We start from the raw sequence: 24,040 nt of genomic DNA on the forward strand, positions 1-24,040 counted from the left end.
ATAATTTCAAGTGTTAGCAAAAATGGCGATCACCCCTTTCGGGCTACTCTATTAATAGCATCAGCTGTTGCAATACAAAGATGAGCTACTCGACTTTTTGTTCCGCAGATGTGGAAACTGAAAAGGCCGACTGCGGCGCGAGGGCGGCGGCGGTGTGGAGCCAAGACAGGCTGAAACAATGACTATTATGTAGCCGCGAGGGCTTTTTTCCCTCAATATTCTTTTTACTATAGGTTATTATAAGTCAGCGGAACACATAACGGTAAGTGTGTTGCAGAAGAAAGGCCGAGGGAGGTAGACATCTGGTTTCGCGGATGAATGTTGCGTTCGGGTCTTGTACTAAATGGTGTATAAACTGCTACTTCGGGTTACTGATGCCCCAATAACTACTCGACTAATGACACTGCTAGTGATCGTTTACGGAACCTTTCGCTCCTCGTTTAGAATGAGCGCAAATCGCATTTTTTGCCGCAAACTTGAGAACGACGAAGCCACTTATAAATGTGGCATACTGGGGCGGCTGCTTTTTTTTTTTTTTTTTTTTTTTTACACAGTAGAATAAAGAGTCACACAGCACGGGGGGGGGGCGCTCGACGTTCTGTCACTGACGTCAGTGTGGAAAATGCTGCATTTATTTGTATTTTGCCCCTGCTGTATTTTAAAGATAAAAATAATAATGAACAATGTTGAGCCAGGCACAAAGGCTAGTGAAGCTTGATACAGAGGGAATACAGAGATTCTTGTGTTCAATCATAGGATGAGATCATTCAGAAGCAACAGTCAGCAGACAGACAGACAGACAGACAGACAGACAGACAGACACAGCACTCTGCTCAGGATGATATTGTGAAGGATGGTCAAGATTAAGGTTCATTCATTCTGTAAAATTAATATGCCTAGCGGTTTGCTTATCTGTCTCACAGTGTTCCAATCTCATTGGAGTTTGCATATTCCTTGTACATTCCATAAACATGCGTGGTGGGTTATTTGAGGACTCTAAAAGGTGTGAATGTGTGTGTGTCAATAGATGTTGATAATCTGTGTGGACTAGCATGTGCTTCATCGCATTAAATATTTTTATCACACCAGAATCGAGACATCTCTACAAACATTGACATTCCTGAAAACATTTTGACAGTTTTACAACCTCGATTTTATAGGTGAAACTTGAAAACTAAAAAGTGTAAATTTCAAAACTATGGTGGGCAAGACAAAAAAAATGTCATTTAGCTGTTGTCCAGTGTTATTGTTTGTGAGTCTACGGTGTACTACACCTCTTGACCAATGACAGCTGGGATACCCCCTTTTCTTTTTAGTTTAACCTCCAGATCTCTTGCCATTCTACAAATGATTTTCCTTTCCATATGTGACGAGAGAGAGCGCTAGATCAGGGGGGCTTTGGTTCTGAAATTCTCCACCTACTGCTCATACCCACTGGCAGGCTTTAGAGAGGAAGGAAACATCTTCCTTCCCTCCATTGTGCAGGCCAGGATAAGATGGCCGGTTGCCAGCTGACAGCTGCTTCCCGCTTGCCCGTAAGCTTGCTCGCATGCATGCAAATCTATGTGAGCGCACACCATTGAAATGCCAAATAGGTATTGATTAATTACCAAGATTGGTAATTTTCCCAATTTTCTACTTGAGCGCGTTAATACATTTCTTTGGTACAATCTTAGAAAATGCCTGGTTTCATTTTTCTCAATTTACCATGAAACAATATTCAATTGTGGCTCTTAAGGACCAAACACCTGAATAATGCCATTGCCTCTCATTTCTTCACACCCTCATCTTGACCCTTTTACTTGCTTCCCACTTCATTCTTTTTGGCTCGCTCCCACAATGCGGCCCGCTGTCGCGTGAGCGTTCTACCATAATAGCCCGATTGAATGACACATAATGAAGGTTCTCTGTCATTTTTGGCAGATTGATTGCGACCATATGGGTCCCGGGAATGCACATATGCCACATTTTGCACACACGACAAGTGTTGAGCGCCTGCATAGTGTTTGAATGTATTGAGTTACGTGCAATAAGCACCAAACAACAACCACTATGCCAAGACGGTAAATAATTTTGAAATGCAAAATGAGGAAAGACTGAGTTTGGGGATAGTGGGGAAAAAAAGTTGGCATTCACCAAAATAGCAGTTAACCATGCATGGTTGTGGTACAAGCTAAACGTGTCAACCACATCTCCGTGGCAACAGGAGACAAGTGAAAGTAAATATAAAGCTCAGAGTTGTTTTGTTTCACCTAGTTTATTTACTCAGGCAACCGAGTTAAACCCCGCCTCTTCTACTTCTTCCTTGCTTATGTTTAATTTAGTCATAAATAGACAAGCTAAAATTGAAATGTCAGGTTTTGGGACGGGCTCAGACATCATTTTAAGTGGCGAACATTTTATCGAGGTTCTTGTTCCACCTTCACCTCCCAAGAGTGACTGTTAAGTGTGCAAGAGGAGGACATTATTCGGGGAAGATACTACCTTGCCACCTTGACTTATATTGACTGCTTTGAATTTAACCATCTAAGCCTAGATTTAAGCTCTGGCTTGTGATTGCAATCAGAAAATGTTTTTTTTTTTTTGTTGGCCAGCATTCATCACAATAGCAGTTATGCAGTTAACGAGGGGGGCTGCATTCACAGTCAAGGCTCATTGTGGGTTGCCAGTGGGAGCCGCGGTGAGAAAGAAAAAAAAAAAAGCAGCAACCACAGAAAGCTTTCTGTGCTAGCTAATGCGGTGCCTGTTCACAACTTCACGCGGTTCAGTTTCTTCTCCACTTTCTAACATGATCTTAGCCGTAACCGTCGTCGTCAGGGACACAAAGCAGTCAGAATAAAAAAAAATAATAATCCTCACGTCTCAACTCAACAGGCCTTTCCAGTCAAGTCTTGTCTGCCTGTCTTCCGTTACAGATCTCACACAAGCCGCCTTCGCACCTCTTATCACCGCTGCAGAGTAACCATGGCGACCAGCGCGGTGCCAAGCGACAACCTACCAACGTACAAGCTGGTGGTGGTGGGAGACGGCGGCGTCGGCAAGAGCGCGCTCACCATCCAGTTTTTCCAGAAGATCTTTGTGCCGGACTACGATCCCACCATAGAGGACTCCTACCTTAAGCATACCGAGATTGACGGACAGTGGGCCATTCTAGACGGTGAGTGGAAGCCTGAGCTAAGATTCAAACCCAGAACATCTTGAAAGTCGTTTGTGTGCGTGTACACCTACCCAGTGCTGGACACAGCCGGGCAAGAGGAGTTCAGTGCCATGAGGGAGCAGTACATGAGGACAGGAGACGGCTTCCTCATCGTCTTCTCGGTGACAGACAAGGCCAGCTTTGAACACGTTGACCGCTTTCATCAGCTGATACTACGGGTCAAAGACAGGTTAGACGATGTGCAGAGACACACATCTCGATTGCTCCATTTTAATTTAACTGTCACCATTTTTGTAGTGGAACCAGATGTTTGCACAGCCATCTATTTTCCAGCTGTTGAGTCACTTGATCTTTGCGTGCTCAGCAGAAATGTTGGTGGGAGGGGTCGTCCTATCGTAGCGTCACCATTATTGGAGGATTTCTTCCTATGATTTAAAACAGCAGCACCATTGAACCCAAAATGTACGACTTGTTTCCAAATCCCAAAGTAACTGTGACCAACAGTCACCTTGAAAACAGACTGACGTGGTAGGAAACAGGAAGTGAAACCAAACGTTTATATATTAAGCTGCGCTGTGCAGCAGAGAATAGAAATCTAGTTTGACACATTTTGTTGCGTTACAACAGAAATGAAGTTTTACAAGCATTTAAAATGTTGGACTGTTTGCTCTCATAGGGAGGCTTTTCCTATGGTGCTGGTGGCAAACAAGGTGGACTTGGTCCATTTGAGAAAGATCACCACTGACCAGGGCCAAGAGATGGCTGCCAAACATAACGTAAGTAGATAGAACAACCAACACATTGCAAATTTCTTATCATACTAACATTGCATCTGTTTTGTTTAGATAACATACATTGAAACCAGTGCCAAGGATCCTCCGATGAATGTGGACAAGGCCTTCCACGAGCTGGTCCGTGTTATAAGGTAAAAGGTTCTGAACACACGTGTTGCTGTTTGCAACAATCACCTCCGCCCAGCATTTTTATCAGAAGCAGTATGCCAAAACTTGTCTTACCTGAATTCCAAGAATCTTGCCACACATGGTTTTTGGGTCAGGATCCAAACATAGCTTGACACTAAATGAATGCTTCCCTTGCACTCTTTTACTTTAAGTTCATTAAAGTTGGTTTCCTTCCAGACAACAAGTTCCCGAGAGAAACCAGAAGAAGAAGAAGAAGATGAAATGGAGAGCAGAACGATCGACGGGTTCTCACAGGTTCCGCTGTGTCATATTGTGACCTCGTCCTCCACAATCATTCCCACGTAACATACACACACACACAAATAACTTTGGTTGCAGGGAACTAACTCCCCGGTAGTCCATAACTACCGGCGCACAAAAAAAGTGGAGACAATTGGGAGGGGGTCTTTTGCCTCCATATCCCCATGAAGGATTTCAGTGTCCATTCATTAATACTGAACCGGAAGTACTGACGTGTTTATTTTGATGTCATCTTTACCGGACCAGACTGGACCGAGGAAAATTATGGTGGGCCGTGTGAAGGATGTGTTTGTGTTTTCTGGACTAATTCTACTGGTGATTGAGCGCCTGAGGGGTTGGAAAGTGATGGTTTTGGGACGTCGTTGAGGAGTGACGGAAGGATGTGGAGAAAATCCGTGTCGTGCTTGTATGGTGTCCGATAATATTGACAATTTTGTCACTGCGAATGGAAGTTTGCTCAAGTTGGTGTGGTGATGCCAAACGGGACTCACGGTAACAGAAGCAAATATTTTCTAAAATGGGAATACGACAGGATATCAGTGCAAAAACTTTTACAATGTATCCAGGACATGTAGAAAAGGAACGTGTGTTCATTTATGAGGGAGGTGTAAAGTGACCCTAACCCTCTCACACAAGATGATTTTTGTGCCAAAAGCTTTGACAATGACAACGGTTTAAAATCCTCAATCACCCTTACTTTTTTTAATTTAATAAAAAAAAATTCTTTCTCATGACCATTATAAAATAGTGAGTTTATCCTCATAAAATCCAGAGTCAATTTTGATCATTTAACTGTTTGTTTGTTTGTTTGTTTGTTTTTTACTCCTATTTTGTCTGAACTGGTCTTTATCTGTATAATAACACCTTTTGCTTTTTTTTTTTTTTTTTTTTTTTAATCAAAAATCAACCCCCACCATAATATTTGAATCTTATTTTGTAACATTACCACTTTATTCTCTATAAGATTCTGACTTTATTTATCATGTACCATATGTAGTATTTTTTTTCACCCCCTCACTGTGGTCCCTTGGTAGATACTTTAAAAAATTCACTATTTACTTTTCTGGTGTTTTCTCACAATAAATGTGATAAACAAGTTATGATCTCAACGGTGGTCGCGGGTGCTCAAAATGCTAAATAATGTGATCAAACTTTTTTTTGTTATGTGGGAGCTTTTGCAAACCAATGAATTCAGGTTCAATCACGCTCAGCGAAGGGACAGCGCACGTTGAAAGAGGGGAGTGGGACGAGCACGATGGGAGTTTTGAAATCCTATACCTCCATGAGGCAATATGACGTCAAAATACGACAATAGTTTTCGTTTAGCGGCGACATTCAAGACAAGTTTGAATGGGAATGTACAATTTAATAACCTATGAAATGGCTTGTACTGTTAATGCATCAGAAAAAACAAACGTACAACAAAAACATTTAGGCAACCTGTTGTCTCTCTGTCAAAGGAATACATTTTTGCACTTTGAATGCCATGTCGGACTTTCCTATGAACATAGGAGAAAAGAAATGGTCCAAACGGTTTGGAATGTGAATTCCAGAAGAAGAAGAAAAAAACAATTGGTGTTGTAGCCGCATGTGTCTGGGTATGCCTGTTGTATTCATAAAGACTGGGAATAAGACCAAATGTAAACTTGAGGTATTCAAAGGGAAACAAAAATAAAGTGAATGGCACACAGTCGCCTCGCAAAGGTCTTGATCAACATTGGACATTAAAGGGACCTGACAAAGACTGAAAAAGGATGCAAGTCACTCTTAAAAGAATTGATTGTGTCTCATTGAACGTTTGATACCATTTTGTATTATTGATATGAAAATGTGTGTGTTTTTTTTTTTTAAACAATAATTTATTGATGTACGTTACCTCAGCGTGTCCCAGAACTGGACAAAAAAAAAAAACATCCCCCAGCTTAGCTATTTTTGTTCCTTTTTATGGGACCTCAAAATGGCTTCTGGGCCTTTCTTTGCCTTTTCAGATCTTACGCCATGTGAAAAGGTTTCTCTCGTCAATATATTTTTAACTTGGACGTCAAACTCAAGGAGTAAATGCAATTTGGATGAAGACACATTGCTACAGTATTTGTCTATCTGAGCATACAAACGGTTAGTTTAGCTGAGCAGCAAAGCTAAAATCTGCTTACTGTCTGTCCAAAATTCAAACTATTTTTTTTAATGATGCTATGCTAAAATGTACTTATTGTTTTTCCTTAAGCTTGCTGTTTGCCCGAATGTTATGCCAAGATTTTCTCACACGAGGGAAGCAACGATTTCAAACCACTGTGCTATGCTAAGCAGCTGTTTTGCTCAACTGTTTATTTGTGCTAATGCAATGCTATGAAGCAACTTGTGAGCAGAATGCAACCCCCCTTATGCTAAGCTAAACTGTTTTTCGCATCACAGACAAGTGTTTCTATCAATTTTGTCCAAGGACACCCTTGAGAAAACCAAACTAATTCCCAGTGCTTGCCTTTTTCCACATTTTGATGTGTTGCCGCATAAATTGGTTGCTCAAAATTCTATGCACAACACCCCAAAATGACATGGAAAATGTTTTTTTCCCCTACCATTTATTAAAAATGAAAATCAAAGCACGTGTATTTTGATGGACAAGAAAATGGAATACAATTTAAAATAGGGCTGTAACTAATGTAACGAAATGTGTGTAAAGTGCTGTGAACTTTTTTTGATGCAATGCAACAGCTGGGTGTTTTATTTGATTTGCAACCCTTTTTTTTTTCCATTGCATTTTAGCTGGTACAAAAAGAATTCTGCTGTTTTTTCATGAATGTTTGGCCAGACCAAATACAAAACGCTGAAGGTGAATCAAGTGTTGTAAAAACCCTGAATGTTATGTGAGCCAAATCGAGCACTTTTTGTTGTCACTTATTTTGGAACAGAATGACAATTATTTGACGTGGCTTTTTTTTTTTAGGGGGGGGGGTCTCTGAAACCTGTTTTGAAAAGGCCTGTTGTAATGTTTTACATTTGGGAGCTGTGGCGCTCTTATGTGGTTCTAAATGTTTGTTTTTTGTACAGGCCTTTTTTGTCTTTTGACTGAGGAGCTAGTCGAGGCGCAAACGGTGCCTTTTTAAATCTAGCCTCAGGGGGCCATCACAATAAAAATATTATGATTCGACTCCGACTTAATTATTTTTGTTTCATCTGCTGTGCATGCATCAGCTCTTTTATTCTATTTCATCAGCTCTTCTCATTTTAAGATACTGCATGTTTGTTTTCATAATTTGGAGAAGTTAACAGTGGGAATACTTTATACATGTTAATGGCGAATTGTATACTTGATAAATAAAAATTGTTTGAAAAGTAACACATTACATGCATTGTATATCTAAAAAGATGAAATATATAACATTCAAAATGAAAAATATATATAAATAACTTGAAATAATTGAATACATTACCTCTGGAATTGAACTGATGCAATAAATTGCGTTTTCTATATGCAAACACCCCAAAAACATGTAAACAATAAAAAGGAAAAACACAAAATTTAGACAGAATGCAAAAATCACAAGTTATTTAATTGACAAGAAGTGTTAGTGTGCTTTAGTTATAACACAAATAATGTGCATAGTTAAATCTGCTTTTACAAAAATAATCATGTCATGCACACAATAAATCCTATTCATTGTTCAAGCATCTTTTTAGATAAATACAAAGGATACTATATTTCTCTAGTGACGATTGTTCTCATCTTGTTTAATACATTTTCTTTGAAAATATGTTAAAAATAATCAAATGGATGAATTCAGTCCAACACGTTTGAAATGCGTGAAGAACGTTTTTTAAATTTCGGGTGTGAGCGTGATAGGTGTGCTGCGTGTGCATTCAAGTACATTGACATCATAGTCCCTGGACTATACTGCGTGTGTTCCAAGTACACAAATGTAGAGAAGATCTAACCAGATCAAAAAGATATTCAATACAGGAGATTATTTCAATGTACAGTATTCAAATCATCTTATACATTCAACAATGAAATGTGATACATACTTGGTAAATACTTGATGCACCCAAAAGGACGCTTAATTAAAGACAAATACTTGGAATTGCACGTTGACAGTGAGAAAGAAAAAGTGCTAGTGCTAGACTGTTCAATTGCATAAGCGCAGTGGTAGTAGTTCATGAAAAGATAGCGACAAAGGCTACACAAAAAAGCAACTAAATTGCATGAAATATGTTCGATCATCGTTAATTAAAACCTGAGAGACGATAATACAGTATGGGAGCTTTCCCTTTTCAAACACTTAGCTTTGTGATTATTCCTCCCCCAAAAGCATTTTTTATTTTTTTATTTTTTTAATGAATCTATACAATAAAAGTTTCACTTTGTGAATTGAACTACTGAAATAAATGAAATTTTCTCCACTACTATAATTTATTGAGATGCACCTGTCTGTCCGTCATTCCTGTCAGATGAAAATCTCCTATGGTCGATTTTGTATTTCTTCACTAATTGATCCTACTGGTATTTTCGCTTAACTAAACCAAGACAGTGTTTTTAATTGTTATTGATTTCTTAAAAGTAGTGATTTTGGATATGCGAGAATTCCTCCTAACATCTTCAATACATTTATGGGTGGAGTTGAAGTTTCCATCCACTTTGCAACCAGTGAAATGCTTAAAAAAAAAGAAAAAATGCAATTGACTGCTCCAACATGTACAAAAGGCAAATAGTCAGTAGTCGTGTTTTTTTTGTTGTCTTTCTCTCGTTCACTTGTACTTGAAATCCCTGAGCCAGTTGTGTGCTTGTGTTCAAACGAGCTACAATGAGTTCATCGTTTAAAAAAAAAAATTTACGTTCGATTTAAGTCCCGTAAGAAATGTGGCAACATAGCTGTTAGTAGCACTGGAAGGATCAACGGGTAGCTTGAACTTCATCAAGTCCATCCTGCTCACTGCTATATCGTTGACTCCAACTGGATCTGCATGTAGCAGGCCTTCCGCACATACAGATGTCACATTTAGTTTGAAAATTGTCTTTTTAAATATTTGAACACTCAACACTGAATTTGGAGCATTCTCCCCAGACCAGAAGAACATAAGGAAGTGGAGGTTGCTCACCTTCAAGGTGGTGAACATCAGTCCTAGCTCTCCATGCTGAAGGTTAGGATCCATCAAGTCTTCTATCAGACTCACTTCAGCTCCCAGGTTTCTGATTCTAAAAGAAAGTGACGTAGGCTCATTTCATTTGAAAGAAGTTCCCCACATTGAAATCAACTGATCACACGCTGAGCTCTAAGAATACAGTTTGTGTGCGTGCACGCACCTCGCCCTAAGTACAATGTAGAGGAAGAGCGGGAGCAGGTCGTCCATGCACCACAGGAAGTCGGTGTCCTGCGTGGGTTTGATTTTCTGGGTCAACTCCTCAAACGTATTCTGGATGACTTGGAGTTTATCAGACGGAGTGAACGTGGTGCTGCCAACGAGTCGGGGACATCAAGTGGCAGTTGGCATCAATTCATGTGAACATCTGCTCCATTTAAGGCGCAAATAAAAGCTACCTGATTTGTTGGAGTGTTTCGACAGCGCTGCCAAAGCTGACATCTTTACTGCTGGATACGATCTGAAAGAGCGAGCCCGATAGAAACATACAATGGGCAAATTGGTTTATCGTTTGTATACAACTGGTTAGATCTATAAAATAGGAAATCAACCAAATAGTGATTATTTTTTGATCGGACTATTTTTGAAGTTGTGTCTGACCTCTTTTTTCTCCCCAAGAACAGACATCCACTTTGGCCAGAACTTTCTGGAGGGTGGAAAAGACAATCATACACTAAACACGTGAACTGCTAAGGAGACACAACAATCATTAATTTAGCCTAATGTGTATTCACTTTCAATCCTGACAGCCTTTCACAGTTTTGCTCAATTACACATGACATTGCAGTCTATGTATTGTTTTCATCAACAGAGTTCAGAGGTCATCGCCAATAACGACGAGTGACGTCAAACACTCACTGCTGAACGCCCAGGAAGCTAAGTAGGGACTGATCGGGCTGCTTGTTGAGACGGATGATGCGCTCCCAGTACTGCGCGTCCTGCTGTTCGTCATGGAGACAGTACAGCATGAAGAGAGGCTGATAGAGTTGTGGGAGCAGCAGTGGGAGGAGCAGAGTGGAGCAACTGACTACAGAGACAAAGCTGAGGGAGGAGAATCGGGAGTCAACATAAACACGTGTTAACAATTTTCCGAGCATGCGCCGGAACATAACAAGGCTACTCTCGTTTGGATGCAGATTTAGAAATGAACTCACTTGTACAGCACATTAGTCGGTAAATGAAAAATGTTTTCGCGAATACCTACCTTGGCTCCTCTGAATATGAGCTGTATCTTATTCTACAGGGAGAAATGGGAGTATCTGGTAGGACGCTGCCGTCGTCTGGTAAGCCAGGAAACAGGAACCTGAAATGCAAAAGTAGTGTGATGATTACAAATATTGTACTATCATACAGTCAATAGCTCGAAGGAAACAAAGGAAATTATTTTGTTCCTGGCTTAAAATGTTGCCACCATGAAGCTTCATCAAGGTAGAGGCAATGTCGCACCACCTCAAAAAGTACTTGGCTCTACGTGCGCCGACGTCATGACAATAATTAAAAACGAGCCACAAGTATTAGTCCCAAAATTACGCCGAGCTGTTGTAACATTACAGACAGTTGGAACATTAAACCGCCCCGGAAAATGAACTGAATATCTAAATGCATGTAGATTAAACCCAAATGTAGACATAAACGTAACATAAACTGTCCATCAATAAATGTTTGAAAACAAACAATTGTAAAAAAAAATAAAAAATAATACAGGTCAGTGTATTGTACTTCACCGTTAGATACAACAATTATAATAAAATATACTGTCCTGGATTAAAAGAAGTAGACATTTTAACGTTAATTAATATATGATGTACCACCAGAGGGCGCCCGCGTATCACAATTGGTGAACCATTGCTGTAGAATAAACCTAAAATACCTGACAATGGAGTAGAAGTGTTTGACGTAGGCTTGCACCTCGTTGACAGCCTCCCTGAGCAGCCGGTGGTTTGACTCCACACCCAGGTAGGTCATCCTGTAGACGGTCACCAGCGTCTCCACCAGCCAGCCCAGAGGGTGGAACGGGGTTTCACATGCCTAGAATGCACATAAAAAGCTCGAAAAATAATCAGAATCACACAACAGGCACGGCGTTCACACAATTGAAACACCTTGGTGAGGTATTTTCGTATGTTGTCGTAACTTGTGGAGGTGACCGCATCGACGTGGTGAGGGATACACTCCAAACACTCCAAGATTTTGCTCTGAGACCTGCTGAGGTCCGGGCTACACACAGATAACAAAAAAATATGATGAAAAATTCAAGTAAGATCAAATATGAAGCTGCGTGTTTGTATTGTGAATCAACCTGTGTCGACGTGCACTTGAAATGGAAACGGCAATGTTCTCCCAGGCTGTTGTCCTCTCTCCATTGCTGGCAGTGTCACAGCCCAGTCGCCTCCAGCATTCGTCAAAAACACACAGCCACCTCTCATCTGCAGCCACCACAAACTGGCCCAACCTGCTACACACGGGCACAAGACACAAACTAAAGATTAAAAAAAAATACATATATATATTTCTTTACATCATATTAATTGTCATAAATGTATGTTGCTGTTTTTTTTTTAAGTAGAACATTATAGAGTGCTATTTTTAAAATGTCCGTTTTTGAGAGGATGGGACAAATGAATGGCACTTCTATTCATTTCAATAAGGAAACATGACTTGAGATGAGTGAGACCAGCTGATACTGAATTACTCTGAATATAATAAAATACCACTAAAGCACTCACATAAACTTCTTTCTGTGCTTGTCTTCAATGTCATCAGCGGCTAATTTGGTGTAAACTCCGTCCACTTTCAAACCTGCGCTCCACTCCCCACTAAAGTGGCCTTCTAGTGTGTCACCATTTGCAAGGAACAAAACACCCTGAGAGAAAGAATGAATATGATTAAATTCCAGTCACACCTCTGGAATAATTGACAAGCGCCTGTCAAAAATCCCACCAAAGTACTGCAAGCGTTTGACAAAGGAAAGCGATATCTTCTACCTTCCCGTTGGCCGTCCAATCTTCGGAAAACTCCCCATGAAAAGCCGTGTCGTCGTCTGAGACCAGCAAACCGGGACCCTAAGGGAACACCCGTGCTGCATCATCAGAATGATGCATTGGGTAGACTAAAGCGAGTCCAACGGAACACTCACACTCATCTTGTTTTCTCTGAAGTTGCCTTCGTAGTACACGCCGTACTGCGTCACCACCACGGCGCTCCCGTGCCTCTCATCGTCCAGCCACATTCCCATGTACTTCTCGCCCCTAGAAGAATTAAAGTAAGGCGAATGAGGTCACTGCTCAAATGCTGACATCAACAAATGCAATTTATTGGTAGAAGATGAAAGCATATTCAAATCCATTTGCTGCGTCCGACAATGGGAATAAAAAAAGCTGCGCATCAATCAGACCTGGTGATGTCATCATAGACGCCGTATCCAGTCCTCTTGTCACAGACCCACTGGCCGATGAAGACGCCTGAAGAAGTCTTGTCCATCTTGCCTGAGCGCAGCATGCCGTAGCCGTGACGCTGGCCGTCATTGAAGCAGCCCTCGTATACCTCGCCGTTGGCGTACCTAAAAAAGTCCCACATCAATCAAAAATGCGATCAAAAGAACGGTCACGGAAAATCGCATATATACTTTTCAAAGACGTAAACGGACCTGTAAACGCCAAAGCCGTGTATCTTGCCATCTCGCCAGTGTCCCTGATAGCAGCCGGCTTTATTTAGCAGTTTATCAGGAATCATACACTCCCCAAAGCTGGAGGGACAAATGGCGGGTTATTGGTGAGCCGTTCCACATTAGTTCAACATTATCAATGGTACCGACCCATCCTCCAGTCCATTCGTAAAGTTCCCAGTGTAGGTACGTCCATCCGGCCATCTCATTGTTCCTCTGTAAATGCACAATTTAGTTAGAATTGTCCAAAAAAAAAAAAAAAAGAGTCTCACAATGTAGCAAAAATCAATTTTGTGATCACTCTGCGTCTCAAAAATACAAACCACCACAGACAGGATTCTCTGACCTGCCATGAACTCGTCCAGCCAACCAGCTGCCGGAATACTGAGCGTCCTTGAACCGTCCCTCTCCCGTGAATGTATAGGAGGCCGTGCGGGACATTGCTGTTATTCCTGGCGATGAACCCTGACCTCCACCACTCAGCACCCGGTCCACCTCTTGATTGAGAAAATGCAGCCACTTGTTCTACATGGTGGGTGTAAAAACAGCCCACCCCAAAGGGGAAAAAAAAAAATGTTGAGTGATATAGGATGAACTGAATGCGGGATTCAATATTTCTTCCATTATGTGAGACACACAAAAAAAAATGCATACCTTCTCTTGTGCTGTTGAGGCCACCAAGATGAAGGTCTCTTCTGGACATGACATTTTGATGGCATGGCTAGAGACACATGAAATAAAACATGGTATAAATGTTCTACTCCGCTGTTGCGTTTTGTTCAGCTAAATACTGGATCCAACAAAATGTGACAACAAAATCATACATAGTAGGGTAACCCAAACTTACCATCCGCTGTTGTTTTCAGGAAGTGGTTTGACCCACAAAAGGTTCACAGGGTAGACACGATAAGTGGAGAACTGGAAAGACACATATTTCTTATGAAGAATTTGCTCATTTTCTTGTTTTATTTCCACTCTATTTTATAATTGACAATGGGAAGTTTTGGAACGCTAAGAAAAAAAAAAGATAGGGATTGTACACAAAACAGGATGGTCACAGGGAGGAATCCACAAGACCAGGGAAAGTCTACGGCAGTAAATATTAAAAGTAAACGCAACTTGTGAAGTTTGCCAGCCACGCTGCAGCGGTGAGTTTAAGAGCTTAACGGGCTTTGTGCTAAAGGATCCACAAACTTAGATACCATCAAATATAAACACTCCAGCCTTGTCACCTGGTCACCATGCACAAAATAAATCTCAATCCAGGACGTATGAAATGTTAAATGTGAATTCAGGTTTACCCACAGACATGAACTCTCAGTTTGGTTACCAACCAAATCCAAAAATCTTATAAATAGTTAATTGAACATTTCATACAGTCCTGTTTTAAGACGAACGACCCACATCCAGTGGGTGTGTGAAAAGTGTGAGTACTGCGCACAGACCAGCCCACCCATGCCGCTGTAGCACAGAGCTTGATGAGCTGCTATCGTAATACTTACGAGGATCTTAGGAGGAGCGGCGCGCTGAGTGGGTGAAGAAAAAAAAAAAAAACAATCGAACGGATGGAAAGAGCATCATTCAAAAATGTATGTTGTGATGGACTACGCTTGAAGTTAGAACAGGTTGGGTCAGTGTAGTTTTTTGTTTCAGGCTACGTTTCAGTCCGCAGGGTGTTCACTGTTTGCATGCATACCTGTATGTGAACCAGCGCATCGTTGAAGAGTATGAACCAGTGGTTGGAGAAGCGGCCGGCGCCTTGAAGGGTCAGCGTTCGGTTGCTGCTTTCACATAACACGCGACGCTGCGGGAGACGCAGACCCTCCTGAAATACACCACACGTCACTTTGTGAGTGTGAATGAACGTCAATAATCATTTAGATTTCACTTCAGGCATGTGACACGGGTGCACTAGAACTGGTTGACATATGTTGACAGTCACACCCTTTTAAGACTTAGAGATTAAATGCGGCTTTACATATTTGACACCCTTATCTTAACATGTCAAATTAATAAAGCGGTCTTACAGTGTCAATCAAAATTCATCGCCATTATCTCGGTATAGTAACTAAATGATATGACCAAGTACTGCATATGAAATTATCAAGAGTGCCAAGTACTTCAATTTGTTTTGTTTTTTTAAATGACAAATTGTAGCAAGTGGCAGGTTGCACTCACAGTGTTTTTCCCAGAGTGAGTCTTCCAGAAGAGGAAGGTAACTTCAGCCTCCATCTTCTTTCTCAGTAGAGTCGCAAAGAGGTGTTCGTACTGCATACCGCTCTGATGGAGGGACTGATACTCTGTTGTAACCTGGTGGACAATAAAGAAGCACCACAATGTTGTCCTCATATTTATCACTAACACACTTGACGTTTGTCTACATTGTGTGTGTGACAGCAAAATGGAGGGCTTCAGCCTCACCTCGTCATAGCAGGATTCCAATGTGAGCAGGACTCGAGTGTACCGCTGGAGCTGCTGCATTGGCCGATACAACAAGGAACCCAAATCGTCATCGCTGCTTACCGATTGGTCCAGTTCGGAAAGTTGAGCAAGTCTGGCCTGCTTAGAACCTAAACACTCGCTGGACAACATACACACATAGACACGGAGAATCTTTTAGTGTGTCTTATGACAAGTTTGTATTGTGGGGAATATACAAATATTGTAATCAAGAGGTGCCAAAACTCAAGGCCTAGGGGCAGCACATCACAGGTCCCCTAAAGTAAGTGTGGTGGTCACTTGCTGCGACTTGCAAAATAGGTTTATTTCCTTTTGGCAGGGGACTTTTAACTGACAAGACGATCATATTTTTTTTAACAAATCCCTACTTAACATAAATTATAGAATAACATTGATGTATAGAATACTTACTTAATATTTGCTAGCCGCTATTGATACTATTAAAAAAAAAATTAAATGCAACACTTTGTCTGTAGCGACGTGACGGAAATGAGTTTGACACCCCTACTGTAATCAAATCAAGAAAATTACAGGGATAGTTTATGGAGCAAGTGAAATCCGCCCATGACCTGGAAGTCGCCCACAGCACTGCAATACCTACACGGAAACGGAAAATATAAGTACAGTATACAGTCAATTAAACTCCACAATGTAATTAGCACCTGGATTTCAATCTTACTCAGTATAGACGTCAAGAAAATGCTGAACGTGTGTGAGCAGGTGAAGGGAAGTGACATCTCGGCGGAGCACGTTGTGCAGGAAATGGGTGAGTGACGTCGAGTGCTGACCGATGAGGATGCTCAGGCGAACTAAAGTTTTATAAAGGGAGTTGAAGAGTCGAGTGCAGAGCTCACCGAGGGATGGACGTGCGTTCTCTGCGCGGAAACACAGGCACATTTTTATAAAGCAGGCAGCATCATCATTTGAAGGTCAACTTTTTATATGTTTAAGTGTGAGTTACCTTTGTTGAAAATGGGCATCAGAAGCAGTTTCCTGACGTTGCTCAACCAGCAGTAAAACTTCCTCTCGCCAGAAGCCAATTCGTACAGGGCCAAGGTAAGACCCGAGATGTTGTGGTTGGCTAGCAGCGCACACTTGTGACCACCACTGCACACGCTGCTGATGTAACCCATCTAGCACACAGACATGTTCACCTCATCAATGACAAAATAGAAGAAGAAAAACAAAAATCACGCTTAGGTTGAGTTTGCTGACTTCTCTGCTCATTTGTACTTTGAGTAAGAAAAATAACAAGGCTGTAAAACCCCTATATGGACAAAATAGTTGGTACACTTGTATTTAAGTCCACTGTGCTTTCAAAAAGCCTAATTCATAATTCATCTCCCACAGGTGAACAACCAAAAACTGCCAGGAAAGTCCACATTCCTGCCAACAACCACACATGGAAGGTCAACACATATAACCGGGGGCCACACACCTCCATGCAAAAAGGCATCAAGGTGGGTCTGACTGAGTAACTTTCAGCCCTGTTTGGTGACCGCTGGCACGACCTGGACCTAGGGCAGGATGTCTCACTCGGCTTTGACCTCGGCTCTTGTTGCTGGCCGCAGTACAACAGCACGGGTTGGACGCCGTCTGCGTCAGCCAAGAGGAGGGAGTGGCTCTGGCCCGCCGACACATCCCAAGCCCTGAGACCATCGGACAGCTACAGAGGCCACCCAGGGACAAAAAGTGCAGATTTATTATTTCTCTCTCGTCAGGCCCCATTATAGATTTTTTTGCTGATGCCTTAGAAAAAAAATTATATGACAACACAATAACATGTCCTCTAATTAATTTATTTGAACTGCAACAATAAGCATAATTTATTAGTAATTATTATTAATTGATTTGATAAACAAGGTAGAAAAACAGGACAATAATGAATCCTGAAAAATGGTTTAATAAATGACAAGAAAAATATATAGCAATAGAAGAGCATCTAAACATTATTTAAAACATGACTTAATTAAAAATATTGTTTCTACCTTAGTCTGCTGTGGAACCGTAACAGGACTGTTGACATGACCGAGTTGTCCGCACATGTTGCTGCCCCATGAGTAGACCTGCAATACAAAAAATACAATTATGAAAGCTAAGGTTAGAAGGGGTCACGAGAAAGCATTAGTTAAGTCTCTGAGTGTGACAGTTACCTGGCACTGAGCGGTGAGAGCCAGCGAATGGTGTGATCCTGCGGCCACTTTGATCACTTCCTCACCTGTCAAACACTTAATACAGAGAGGCTGGAGTCTAGGAACACACACACACATAGATACACAAATGATTACGTCTCAGAGAGAGTCGCTAATTTATTAAAGGAAATGTGTTCAACACATTTTTGAATGGGATCTCTCTCAGACCTGGCCAGTTGATCTCCATGGCCCAGTTGCCCCTCGGACCCTCTGCCCCAGCTCCACACCTCCGTTTCCAAAGACGGAAAGCTATCTTCTGAAAAAGAGGATGGCTTGCTTCCACAATGTTGTTTTTGCCTTTGGGTTGCTATAGTGGGGAAAGCATGTGGGCCAATGGAGAATAGACACTATTATGGCTGAAATGATTGGTTTAATAATTTTAATAAAGTTTGTGCAAAAAAAGAAATCGAAGCAAAATCTTCAAAACTTCGCAGTCATCTTTTTTTCCCTACATGAACTAGTGTTACTACGAACTTATGTTACTTAATAATGTCTAAATTTTTAAATTAAAATTTGGACAACAATGACAAATGCACCTCACAAGAACATGTTAATGATGCAAAATATGTTTTTTTATCTGATGACTGGGGATAATCACAGAATTGATTCTACAAATATTTGATTGCTTATAGCTGCAGCACCTAAGAGCTAGAAAGGGAGTCAAAATCCTACCAAAACACATCTTCTCATGCCAGTTAAATGACACAATCCATGCAGTTTTTTCCAAGGTCCATTTCAGGTCAGCAGCTACACTTTGGACTCACTCCAGATGTTTGAACTGCTCACCTTGGTGTCTAAGCTAAGTCACATGACCATGCAGAGGCTACTGAGCGGTCAATATGCGGGCAGTAGGCATGAAGGGACATTACTCTAAAACAGCTGATGCTTCACGTTGCAGCAAAATGCAAACTTGTAAAAACTAGAAGGAGCCACAGCAAGAGGAGATAAATGGAAACAAAGACCAAAGAACTAAATTTATATTCTGTCCACATATAACTCAAACATTTCTACAACTTTAGCTCTTACTGTAACCTACCATGGGTGGGTGTTCCAGGTAGGGAGAATCTCCTGTTAGCCGTTTTGCCCTTCTGGTTAATGTCGGTAAGACTAGAGCTTTTGTGCTCCAGCATGACTTTTTTCTTCCACAGGGAACCTTCGAGAGAGGAGGACCGCACTACCTCATTGCTGCAATGGGTGAGAAAATGAAGATTGAGGTGTCCAAAATATTTGAAATATGAATGAGTCACTCCATGTCATGAGCAAACTGCACAGAGTTCATGTTAAAAAATATACACTGTATTAAAAACACACACAATGTAACTATTACACTAATTTAAGTTGGAACAACAATATGAATTCTTGACATTTATGGCAACAATGAGAGTTAGCACAAAAAAGTAAGCAAATAGTGTGCTCAAAAACAATTTGCTGATTTGTTTTTACTTGGATCTTTAAGCTGGGAGACTGAAGTCCAACCAATTTCAGTTGGGAAAAAATGTTAATGTCTGCGGTCAGAAGTCCAGCTCCTGCCAAAAACGTTGGAGCATGTTATCTTACCCCCACCCCCCACCCACCCACACACACACACACACACACACACACAAAGGACTCTGTGGACTCTGCACGTAGCCCATTTTTAAAAAACTATGTATAATGTGGCAAATTTTGACAAAGGCATGTTACAAAAATGCCTTTGTAGTGTTTTCAGTTGTTTTTTTTAAAAAGCTTTTAAAGATAATATTCATACATCTCTTCAAATTTTGAGATAATTGGTGAGAATTGTATGGGACAATGAGTTTTTGTTTCCATGACTTACCTAAATATCAAGTCATTTTCGCAACTTGTGTGGAGCAGATCATTAGAGGGAGTTGAGGAAGCATAGCTATCCTCTGGACAAAAAAAAGACAGCAAGGAGGGAAGGTGAGATAGAACAAACAAGAAAAAGATCACTCATACAATATTCTATAGCATCTTATCCACCCACCTGAGGTGTGACTGCTTACTGAGTCTGCATCTCCAAGCCTTCTGTTCTGTTGCCTCTCTAATGAGTGACCAGAGAGTTTCTGGAGGAGGTTGTGAAGCACTAGCTCATTAGGCAAAGCAGCTTTCTTTTTATCTGTCAAGGCTGGCAGCGGGTACGATGTAGTGCAGCTGTCCGTCTGGGTTAGAGGGTCAGCGTGTTCATCAGGCTCAGTCTCAGTACCGGCCAGAGGAACATTCCTAAGAGACAGAATAAAATCAGAAATGAAAAAGGAGCCATAGAGAGAAAGAGAAATGCAACATTTTGTAATACTTTACTCTTTGGAGGATGGAGACAGATCAGCTTGAGATTCACGGCCGATGCCAGCTGGATGGAGCCTTTGTCTGGAGTGCCTTCTGACTGAAGTCTAAAAATTGGAAAGCACAAAAGACTCAATACGCCTTCCAAGCATCAGATTTTTGGAGAACCTGCTTGAGGAGTTTCAACCTCTGCTCTCATGTTTTCCGTTAGCTCCACCCCAAGTGGACAGTAGTGCGCATCTTCGGCAGCAAAAAGCTCATGCCTCTTCGATGGCCGTCTCTCTGGTAGTTTCGGAGTGTTGGGGTTTTGCAGATGTAAACAACGGACCAGAGCCAAGCTGTGGTAGGCCCCACAAGCCACCTGTTTAAGATGACAAGTATAATGCTGGAAATGGAAAACATTTATTTTTAACATTGGGATGACGTTATGGGGGAAAAGAGACGATACCTGAATCACATGCCTGCCTGCCAAGTGTTCCACCTACACCAAAAACGAAATAAAATCAGCAATGATGTCATCGTTTATCATATATAATAACAATAAAGTTTCGCTTCAAAACCAAAGTATTGCATAGCACTTTTGGAAGACATCAGCTGTAATCATTAGCATCTAAAATCCTACTTTGGTCCACAATTTAGTGTTGCATCATGTGACCTTTTGGGGTTTCCACACGGGGAAGTTGCTTGTGACAAGACCCAGCTGACACCCGCTGCCCCAGGCCCACAGCTCATTCTGGGCCGACAATGCCAGACTGTGCTCCCGTCCGCAAGCGAGATCCACAATTCGAACCATCACAGGAGGAACCACTTCGCAGTCCACCACAGCCAGCGGGTATGGTTCTGCAACTAACAAACACAAGTCAAACACAAAGCCTCAAAAATTCTATTTGAGACAATTTGAGCATAGATAATTTATGTTTTCAAGGAAACGACTCTAAGAATAAGGAAAATGAGGTAATGACTAACCAGTCACGTTTGAGTCTAAATCCCCCTCAGTTGGTCCACACTGTCCTGCAGTGTTCTCCCCCCACATGAACACGCCACCCTGCTCGCTCAAGGCTCCGCAATGAAAACCACCACAAGCCACATGGACCACGGTCGTGCCTCGGAGGGAAACCTCCAACAATGGAGATGACGGAGGAACACTGAGCCCCCTCCACAGCAGCTCTCCAAAAGAATACACAAGACCACCTGGAGGAGTAAACACAATAAGTTGACTTCACCCCAAAAGTATTTTTTTAAGATGATTCCATTTCATACAAGAGTTTATTGGAATGCAATTTCTTACCTTGTGCCAGCAGGAGTCCGTGATGTTCTCCCAGGGCCACCTGCAGAACACACTGCGATAGAAGCACTCTTTCTGGGCTAAGTGGCTCACTGGGTCCTCCCGACTGCCAAATGTGGAGCAGTCCATGTTTTGGAGGTGCACTGGCCCGCTCTCCTGCAAGGCTACAAATGTAATTAGAATTAATATGATGCGCATGAGCAACCGCTGTAGCCTTGACCCCAAAAGCAAGCTGTTGTGATTCTAATTGAATTAGGCCAAAGTTGCTTTGCAAATGAATGAGCATCAACAACCAGACGTCATAATGAACAACAGAAACAAACAAACAATTAACTCTGCATAACGTTTTCTTTGGCTTTTATGTAACACCCAATAGTCAAGTCAAGTAGTTTTTAAGAGCAGACCAAACATTATGGATGAAAATCACTTAGCAGGGGTGTCAAACTCTTTTTTTTCGCGGGCCGCATTGTAGTCATAGCTTCTTTTGGAGGGCCATTATGACTGTCAACCCAAATAAATGTATGAGCACCTCATATTATATACAGTAAAAGCTACAAAACAAACTGACAAATAACTCATTTTCAAATCAGACGAGTAAAAACTGGTCAAATATTTAAAAAAAAAGATATTATTAAAAGCGAAGACAATTTGCAGTTCGAGTATTGACACGCAAATTTGATGCACAATTTGTCTTTGCGGGCCACATAGAATGATATGACGGGCCATATCTGGCCCTCGGGCCTTGAGTTTGACACCTGTGACTTAGGGGCTGTTTAAAAAAAAAAAAAAAAAAAAGGACCAAAAGTGTGTTATTTTGACCGCATGTTTACATAAGAGCGTTTAGCAAGAAAAATGCAAACGTCTGAAAATACCAGCATTATCTTTCCTGTGTAAACACAGAAAGAATTTGCACATTCATTCAAAAATCTTTGCACAGGACTGGAGCCTGATTAAAAAAAAAAAAGTCTCCAGCTGTGTGTACATCGACATTACTACCATGTAAAATTCTCAACCCATATACAATATAAATCGAGTAAACTTGAGTGTACATAACATATTGTGTAGATACAGGTACCTTTGCTCTTCGCTCTCCATCCCTTCAGCAATCATCCATTCCACAAACCAGCGAAGATATATTTAGTGCAATGTATTTTGTTTTCAGTGGGAATCTTCTGTTATGTCTTGACAGCATCATGTCATGCCAGTGGGTGGCTCTATGTATAATTATACAGCACACATTTAAAATAATAATCATTCCATACAGAAGAGCATTTAAATTACCAAGATTGCACCAAATTGTCAAATAATTTGCATGGTTTAATGTAAAATACCTATTACCATTACTGACATGTTAGGACTATTACCAACATGCATCAAGTTGCTGCATGTTGGTGCAAATACTGTGCATTGCTCACTTTGACACGCAGGACTATAATAATTAATTCACTCACAAACTGATTGCTTAAATATAAACTGACATCTACCAAACAAGGCTAACTGGTCTAAGTGTTACAGACCAAGCCTAAAGTTTTGTTTTCTTAGTCGACATTTTGCGAGCAGACTGCTAGAGATTTGAAGCTAAGCTAACTCTTTGGTACAAACTTACCGACTATCAAAGTGTACTCGTAATAAAGTAGCTGCGGTTTGGAGTATGAAGAAAACACCCCTGCCCGCGTGGAATGGTGGATGTGGTTGTAAAAGACGACGTAGAGAGGTAATTGGTCAAATGTCAATCAGTGCAGCGCAGTCGAAGGCAGAAGTTATGACAGCTGAGTTAGGCAATGTTGTTGTCGGCAGCAACAGGCTCACCATGGCGACCCGCTCGGGACATACTTTACTGATTCGCGAATTTGTCAGCGCTGTTTAAATTGCAGGTTGACTCAGTGGTGGACACCCTTTTGTACGCTAGGATATATTTGTATCCTTTTTGTGGTCAGAAAAAAATTAAAGAGCTTTTAGAGTGTGAAAATTTAGTATTGTGTGATTTTTGTAATGTAGTTTAAATTTTAATTATGGCTTGCATTATTTTTGTACTGGTCATCCAATAAAGTTGATTCACCTAAAAGACAAAACTCAGAGATTGAAATTGTGCATATGAGCGAAAAGTGCATGGGAAATGCGGTTGCAATGATGAGCTTTTTGGCACCATGAGGAAGTGGAAGCTCGCTCAGAGCTGACAGTCTGGGAGAGCAGGCTTTCATCCACTCCCTCGTCTCAGGTGTTGCACTTTCCTGTCACTTTGTTTCCCTTTTTTCTTTTTTCAACACAAGCGCTATGTAGGCTTGATGATACTTTGCTGTTTGCGGTCTCCTTCTTCAGTCTGACATGTCAAACATAATTTTTCTGACCTTTTAGTGCATTCAGGAATTAACAAAGCAGTTTAGTAGTTTAATATTTAATATTTTTGTTCATCTTCTCTTCATATTGTTCCAGATTTCCAGTAAATTAAAGAGGGTATATGGTGCAGACCTTCCCACCACAGGGGAAAAATATGTGATATAGATAGATCAAATAAAAATAATGATTTTAAATACATGTTGTAAAGAGATTTAATCATTAAAACACGTATTACATTGTGACATAAACCTATATGAACACAAAAATATAAAAATAATTAGGAAAAATACTGTACTTAATTAATAG

The 24,040-nt window shown here is 41.0% G+C and overlaps 2 protein-coding genes across 7 annotated transcripts; one reads left to right on the forward strand and one right to left on the reverse strand.

Annotated features, from left to right (window-relative positions):
* The first annotated feature begins 80 nt into the window (after window positions 1-80).
* On the forward strand, window positions 81-19,446 carry si:ch73-116o1.2 (ras-related protein M-Ras). Of its 3 annotated transcripts, XM_037280749.1 has the most exons (7): window positions 81-262; window positions 2,916-3,157; window positions 3,233-3,386; window positions 3,834-3,933; window positions 4,003-4,082; window positions 4,297-4,426; window positions 19,411-19,446. In XM_037280749.1, exons 2-6 carry the CDS (start codon window positions 2,965-2,967, stop codon window positions 4,394-4,396), a joined length of 627 nt encoding a protein of 208 aa, XP_037136644.1. In that variant the 5' UTR covers window positions 81-262; window positions 2,916-2,964; the 3' UTR covers window positions 4,397-4,426; window positions 19,411-19,446. The 3 variants fall into 3 exon arrangements, with proteins under 3 accessions (XP_037136644.1, XP_037136645.1, XP_037136642.1); XM_037280750.1 differs by lacking the exon at window positions 19,411-19,446 and having other exon boundaries at window positions 2,958-3,157; window positions 4,297-7,526; XM_037280747.1 differs by lacking the exon at window positions 19,411-19,446 and having other exon boundaries at window positions 82-262; window positions 4,297-7,526.
* LOC119139778 (alsin-like) lies at window positions 8,205-23,195 on the reverse strand. 4 transcript variants are annotated; one of them, XM_037280744.1, is made up of 41 exons: window positions 23,004-23,195; window positions 22,473-22,611; window positions 21,401-21,561; window positions 21,079-21,303; window positions 20,768-20,958; window positions 20,561-20,593; window positions 20,300-20,473; window positions 20,131-20,219; window positions 19,817-20,052; window positions 19,649-19,721; window positions 18,869-19,017; window positions 18,001-18,088; window positions 17,794-17,890; window positions 17,629-17,706; window positions 17,079-17,306; window positions 16,602-16,773; window positions 16,320-16,515; window positions 16,172-16,237; window positions 15,602-15,761; window positions 15,359-15,490; window positions 14,877-15,005; window positions 14,683-14,706; window positions 14,028-14,098; window positions 13,835-13,901; window positions 13,527-13,705; window positions 13,331-13,396; window positions 13,163-13,261; window positions 12,911-13,075; window positions 12,653-12,764; window positions 12,501-12,578; window positions 12,243-12,379; window positions 11,816-11,971; window positions 11,619-11,733; window positions 11,387-11,544; window positions 10,721-10,819; window positions 10,375-10,557; window positions 10,117-10,162; window positions 9,915-9,976; window positions 9,680-9,829; window positions 9,475-9,571; window positions 8,205-9,350 (listed from the first exon to the last, which is right to left on the reverse strand). In XM_037280744.1, exons 2-41 carry the CDS (start codon window positions 22,505-22,507, stop codon window positions 9,312-9,314), a joined length of 4,815 nt encoding a protein of 1,604 aa, XP_037136639.1. In that variant the 5' UTR covers window positions 22,508-22,611; window positions 23,004-23,195; the 3' UTR covers window positions 8,205-9,311. The 4 variants fall into 4 exon arrangements, with proteins under 4 accessions (XP_037136639.1, XP_037136637.1, XP_037136636.1 ...); XM_037280742.1 differs by having other exon boundaries at window positions 11,816-11,968; window positions 18,001-18,139; XM_037280741.1 differs by having other exon boundaries at window positions 18,001-18,139.
* Window positions 23,196-24,040: the final 845 nt, after the last annotated feature.

The sequence above is a fragment of the Syngnathus acus genome, chromosome 21 (assembly GCF_901709675.1).
Source record: "Syngnathus acus chromosome 21, fSynAcu1.2, whole genome shotgun sequence".
Classification (NCBI taxonomy): Eukaryota; Metazoa; Chordata; class Actinopteri; order Syngnathiformes; family Syngnathidae; genus Syngnathus; species Syngnathus acus.